The 6,789-nt window shown below is 40.7% G+C and overlaps 1 protein-coding gene across 1 annotated transcript; it reads left to right on the top strand.

Annotated features, from left to right (window-relative positions):
* Window positions 1-462: 462 nt before the first annotated feature.
* Window positions 463-4,416, top strand: TRNT1 (tRNA nucleotidyl transferase, CCA-adding, 1). Its single transcript, XM_010285543.1, has 6 exons — window positions 463-717; window positions 1,312-1,450; window positions 1,699-1,825; window positions 2,121-2,314; window positions 2,500-2,750; window positions 4,162-4,416. The coding sequence occupies exons 1-6, from the start codon at window positions 463-465 to the stop codon at window positions 4,414-4,416; spliced, it is 1,221 nt and encodes a 406-aa protein (XP_010283845.1).
* Window positions 4,417-6,789: the final 2,373 nt, after the last annotated feature.

Here is a 6,789-nt window from a genome sequence, read left to right as displayed (position 1 = left end):
CGTCCCCGTGGGAGGGAACGGGAGAAGAGGGGCCTCTGCGGCCCGGCGGCCGGTGCTGAAGGGCAGCCCGGGCAGCTGCGGTGTTCGGGAGCTGTGTGCTGCTCCTCAGGTCCAGCTACTCTGCTGTTAAAGTGACTCTAAGGACGTGGCTGAGCTCGGTGTTTCTTGTTCCTGAAGAAATTTGGATTCACTGTGCTTTGCCGTAATTAACTAAGCACTTTTCCCTTGTCGGTTACTAACTGCTAAAAATCTTGCAGAGTCCCCCAGTATCAGTTAGCAACCTGTTAATTTTTAGGTTATCAGAAATGCCCCCGAAAAATATATCAGAAGTGACGGGAAGGTAGATGCAGGTGCTCAGCTGTGTACCTAATTTGTGCATTTTGCATGGAGCTGTGAGGTACTTGCTGCATGTTTGAGTATGTGTCCCCACAGCTATGAACTTAACCTGTGAAAAGGTAGGTTATGGCTGACAGCGTGCTATGGTTTTTGAGGGAGTGCTTTATGGTTTTCCTTTCCTTCCCAGAATTGTTTGAGAAGAAGAACTATGAGCTGAGAATAGCAGGAGGTGCTGTGAGGGATTTACTAAGTGGAATGACACCACAAGATATAGATTTTGCCACTACAGCTACACCAGCAGAGATGAAGGAAATGTTCACACATGCTGGTGTTCGTCTGATCAATAACAAAGGAGAAAAACATGGAACCATTACTGCCAGGGTTGGTTTATGTTTTGAGTTGGATCTTTTCTAACTGTATCTGTGAATGTGCAGCATATTCAATAGAAGTATGGTAGCATGCTCCTTTGTTGAAGTTTCACACTAAGAGTTTAAATGAGACCCTGCTTTAAAGTATGGAGTGATTTTTTGCTTACTTTTTGTTTGTGTAATTCAATTAATTACTGTATTTTAACACATGCTACCTCTGCATAGCCCATTTATGCCACTGTGTCATCACTAGAAAAGATAATGTAGGCCGCCCACATGTTCAGATAATGTGGGGAAGTTGATCTTAGCGTCTCCTGCTCCTGATTTCCTAAGTCTTGCTTTCTCTACCTTGCTTGTTCCTCTGCGTCTTATTCCATCTTCTGCAGGAAGATTTCTGCAGGCTCTCTAGAAAATGAATAATGCAAGGATTATTTTCAGGTGTTTGTATTTCTTGATTGCCTGCTCTGTATGAAAACACGGTAGATGTTGGTTTGCACATATCCAGCTTGAGCACTAACCGTATACAAACATGAGGCTGAAAAAATATACAGCTTTTACATTTATATTCATGATTGTATTGAAGTAACAATGTCTGTGGGATTTTCAGCTCCATGAACAGAATTTTGAAATTACTACTCTTAGAATAGATGTTGTCACCGATGGACGACATGCAGAGGTTGAATTCACCACTGACTGGGAAAAGGATGCTGAAAGGAGGGATCTGACTGTGAATTCCATGTTTTTAGGTAAATTCTTTCAAAAGCAAATATTTAGATGAAACACTGCTTTTCAAATTCAGCCAGGAAATTCTCTCAGTCTGTTTCAATTTTGTTTGTACTGCTGTCAGCTGTAAGGTCTATACAAATATGTGAGATGATGTGACAAACCAGGTGAACTCGCACAACTTGTCTTCTGTATTTTCAAATGAGGGTGTTTAATTATGCCAGCCATGTTTGTAAATTCATATTCTTCTGTATTTTTCTTCTTTTTCTAGGTTTGGATGGGATGCTGTATGATTTTTTTAATGGATATGAAGACTTGAAAAACAAGAAAATTAGATTTGTAGGAAAGGCAAGTGAGAGAATACAAGAAGATTATTTACGAATCCTAAGATACTTCAGGTACTAGGTTTTGCCTTGCTTAGATAAGGAAATGAACTAAGCATTGTAGAAGAGTTCAGAAATGTGCAAAAAGAGATCAGTGATGTGAGAAGAGTTGTAATTGTCATATTGTTAAGCTTCCTCTAGTATTATAAATTAGCATATTTAACACTGTCATGACATTGATTCTCTGAATAGCAGTAATAAGTGGGGGCTTGGACTAGATGACCTTTAAAGGTGCCTTCCAACCTAAACTATTATATGAGTAAATGGAATAATTGTTCTCGATCTAACATCAGAGGTTTTATTTGTGCAGGTTTTATGGAAGAATCGCAGAAAAGCCTGGTGATCATGAACCTACTACACTGCAAGCAATTAAAGAAAATGCCAAAGGTTTGGCTGGAATATCAGGAGAAAGGATTTGGGTAGAACTGAAAAAAATTCTTCTTGGAAACCATGTAAATCATTTGGTTCGACTTATATATGAGCTGGATATTGCCCAATACATAGGTAAAGTGAAATGAAGAGTGATTTCCTACTCCTGTATTATATAAAAACAGAACTGCAGCATGGCAAAGTGAGATGACAACTTGGGTTTACCCAGAAAGAAATTAGATTTTTTTTTTTTCCCTGTGTTAACATCCACATTTTTTACTAAAATTCCTTCCTGCACTTTTTTGTGTGTATCTCTTTAGGACTACCGCTTGATGGAAGTTTAGAGGAATTTGAGAGAGTCACTAAAAATATTCAAAATCTGTGTCCAAAACCGATGACTGTTCTGACATCTTTGTTCAAGGTGAAGGATGATGTCACAAACCTTGATCTGAGGCTAAAAATCTCAAAAGAAGAAAAAAACCTTGGCCTTTTTTTAGTGAAGCACCGGCAAGAGTTAACGAAAGCTGTGGGTCCAGAACCACTTAGACCATATCAGGACTTCATAATGGATGTAAGTGTATTTCATAGTGCTTTGTTTTGTTCTTCACAATAAACTGAATTTCCAGTTTTGCAGAGTAGCAGAGATGACAATGCCTCGTGTAAAGGAAGGGCCATAAAGGGTCAAGTAAGAGCCATTTCATCGGCAGGCTGGTTTATTGGTATCGGGCAAATTTTTGCCAGGGTTCTAAAGACCATGATATTTCCATCAGAAAGATGGGATGTACTGACAAAAAGTATTTGCCAAATTTGGGTTGCTCCCACTGTAATATTGTCACAGTCACTGGAAGAATATCCTTCTGTATTATTGGTACCAGTTCCAGTCAACTAAGGTGGGATTGGTTTGTCTGTTTTTTTTCCCACTTTGTTTTTCCTCTGGAGAGGGGACCAGAAATGAACAAAAGCAAATTGCAAATGTCCTGGTGTGTCTGCAACATAACGCAGAAGGTTTGGTATAAAAAGATTCTTCTCCTTTAGTAGAGTTCAGTTTTGCAAGAGGATAAATAGCGGACGTTTCTACTTGGGTTCAGAAAGTTTTTTCTTTCCCACTCAAAATACCGAGGCTTTAAATTCATTTTTAAGAAATTATTTCAAACAAACAAACAAAAAACCCCACCATATTTTTAGCAGCTCTGAGCACTTTGTGTTCTGTAGCAACTTTTTGACTGAATTTAAAAGCCTGCCTTTCAGTCAGGATGAAAAATGTCACATTCAATCGTAGAATAGTTGGGGCTGGAAGGGACCTTTCGAGGTCATCTGGTCCAAACCCCCTGCAATCAGCAGGGACATCCTCAACTAGATCAGGTTGCTCAGAGCCCCGTCATCTGAAACAGAAGTTTCTTGTGCACATACAAGGGACTGACAGTTTGCAGTACTGCCCCAGCTGATCTCCCCTGCTGCGTTAAAACATGAGACAGGATCTGGACCTCAAGAGACTCCGTCTTTTTCTCCTTGAATCGTGTATTGAAAGCTGGTGCAATTCCTGGAGTGTTCTTTGTGAGGCGTACTGCTGAGCAGGCAACCTGTGACGTTCTTCTGCAGCAAAATTCAAGTAATTTCCAGGTGAAGTTCTGCACTTTCGTTGCAGTACCTGAGACTGAAGGTGAGAGACGGCGGTCTCTGCAGTGAGGTCTGTCTGCCACAGGAAAGGTAATAGTTCCTCTCCAGTTGGAGGTTGAAAGTAATGGTTACAGCTATTACCTGGAATTCAAGAAGTCTCCAAGGATCTCCCAGAGCCTCCTCCAAGTTAGGACAGAGTTTTAAAACTTGTGAAGCAGAATAGATCCTCTCTTTCATAGTTCTAAGTCGTCGTCTAGGTGTTGCCTAATAAGATGTCATGGGAGTAATGCAATGTTGAGCACAGTTTGAGCTGTTTTTTACCTTTTCATAGTGAATCCTCTCTTTCCTTTCTTCTGTTCTTTTAGTCTAGGGAGGCCAATACAAATTCCAAGATCTGTGAGCTTCTAAAATACCAAGGAGAAGAACATCTTTTACAAGAAATGCAGCAGTGGACTGCTCCTTCTTTTCCTGTTAGTGGCCATGATTTAAGAAAAATGGGTGTGTCTTCTGGAAAAGACATCGGAACAGCATTACAGCAGTTAAGGGATGAGTGGAAGAAGAGTGGATACCACATGGATAAAGAAGAACTGTTAAGTTGCTTGAAGAAGTTGCAAAATTGACTAGTAGTAGAGAACTGCTCTTGCCCTATTCTGAGTATAACAGATACCATTTTGTCACTGGACTCGCAGCCAATACAGTCTTGTCACATTTAAGATCTTCAGACGGCACGGTTCTCCTGTTACTAATTTGTAATTTCTGCAAGGAGACATTTAATTTTGTAGTAATGTAAAACGTTATTTGCCAAATTCCACATTCTCCACCTCTTTTTGTTGTATCTTGATGACAAATATTTATCTTGATTCGGGGGCATTGGAGGTGACACCAAGATTTTTCTCATTCTGACTTTTCTGCAAAAAAAAAAGGTGTTTCCTCTAGATAAAATCATGAGGCGGGGGGGCAGGTGTGCCTAGGAGAGAGACAAAGTGTCTCGAAGTAATGAGCTCTAAATCTTTTTGTAGTAAAGCTAGATAGCAGATTGAAATGCTCACTCCAGCAGTCCCCAGACACTCTTATGTAAAACAAGTCTGCTCTCCTAAAACATTTTTATATTCCATAATCTGTTTCAGATTAAAAGGATGACTTAACCGCATCAGTATCATGAAGGTGGGTTTTTGAAGCAGTGCTCTTCCTGGCTGCTCTTAATGGACATGTATTCCTGTCCCTGTCTCTCTTGACGTGCTTTTAAAAAAACAAAAAAATAGCTCTAACTGAGAGCATCTCTTGAGTACATAAATTTTATTGCAGGTGTAAGTTTTCCTACAAAACCATGGTAACCAACAAAATCCTTTGGATTTCATTTTCCTCAGATATCATTTTGCAACACTAGATGGCAGTGATACAAAAAAATCAGCATTTTAGGCTTTCATGTAGTTAACTTCCCAGCAGCCTTTTTTTTTTTTTCCTAGGAAGTCAGCTACTTTTAACTAAATTATTCTGATGGTATTTGGGAACTTTGGGAAGACAGCAAAGGAAGAAAAAAAGTGCTATTTTTCTCTCTTAATAAGGCAAATCTTGTAAGAACACAGTGGTGGTTGATTTAATTATGTAATTAAATTGAAGCCTCCTTGTGCAATTTATTGAACTACTGAAAGCTTGGGAGGAAGGCAAGTAATGAAGTCTAGTACTGTAGTAGACTGTTAAAGAACACTTCACAAAACAACATCCTTTAAGCCAACTTCTGGGGAGGTGGTTAAATATTAGCAACTACACTTCAGGTTGCCCAAAATTGTTGTTGCGGTCAACTCCACGTGGAGGGAGGATTTTTAAGGATGTGAGCTTGAAACATTTGCAAGCTGCAGCGCTTGTGAAGAGCAGCACAAATGGATTGTTCTGAAAGCGTCACAATTAAACGGCCCTGCTTTGAATTCAGCGTAGTTTGTGCATTTGCTCAAACAGCTTTTTTAAAAATCATGTTACGCTTGAGGTTTCTGGTTGGTCTATCCAACATCTCTGCTTTATCATCATCTGACATTAAGCCCTATTAAAAATGAAACTGCATTAAATGAAAACAACAGCGTATTTCAAGCAAGCAGTACCAGCTTGAGTTCCGGAAAAATAATGCCTTTGAATAAATACTTTTAATAGAGTATGAACTATTTAAATGTCAAATTGGGAGATAAGAGCTGAAGCAGTTTGATACCTACACGGTCAAGTAAAGCACTCTTCTCCAATGGGTTACTTGACTAGTTACAGGATATTCACAATGTGTTTTAATTAACGTCAGAAAAACCTGCGTGGCTTTGCTGGGTGGTAGCTGGTCCCGGCTCCCCAATGTGACAGCCCTTTCCAAACCCGGCTGCCAGTATCAATGCGAAGTCCATTGCTCTTCGGGTTTGTTGGAAAAAAAGACTTAGTATTTCCCGTACGTAGCCCAAAAATTTGCAAAGAACAATGAAACTAACTTCCTTTTTTTTCACCTGTGGGTGAAGCTGGGGATCCCGGGCGCCAGCACCCACTGGTGCTCCCCTGCGCCCGCGCTCGTCACCGCCGCGGGAGGGAACCGCCTGTGAAGGGCAAAATGGTAAATAACGCAAACCGCTTCCCCTCGCAGATGGCTGCTGGGGATTAATGAAGGTTTTCACCGTTCTCTCCAGATGTAATGAACTGTAAAAATGATTCAAAGGCCAGATCGGCTTGGATGCGTTGTGAGGGGAAAGGGCACGGCTAATTCTCCCGGCACAGCCCGTAAACCTCAGGCCTGAAGCAAAGGCGAGAGGAGGAAAATAATAACCGCCCGTGCCCCAAGACGGCGCGGCGGGGTGCGGGCTGCGCCGTGGCGAGCGGTGCCGAGCAGCCCTCCTGGCCTTCGTGGGGAGTTGTGATTTATTTTTTTAATAGACGCACAATCTCATATATATACGTATTTTTTTTTAAATCTACCCCTCTATCTATGTATGGCTCCTAAACTTTATATGACTAAATAAATAAATATT

The sequence above is a fragment of the Phaethon lepturus genome, unplaced genomic scaffold, assembly GCF_000687285.1.
Source record: "Phaethon lepturus isolate BGI_N335 unplaced genomic scaffold, ASM68728v1 Scaffold45350, whole genome shotgun sequence".
Lineage (NCBI taxonomy): Eukaryota > Metazoa > Chordata > Aves > Phaethontiformes > Phaethontidae > Phaethon > Phaethon lepturus.
This window is presented reverse-complemented; position numbering and strand designations above follow the sequence as displayed.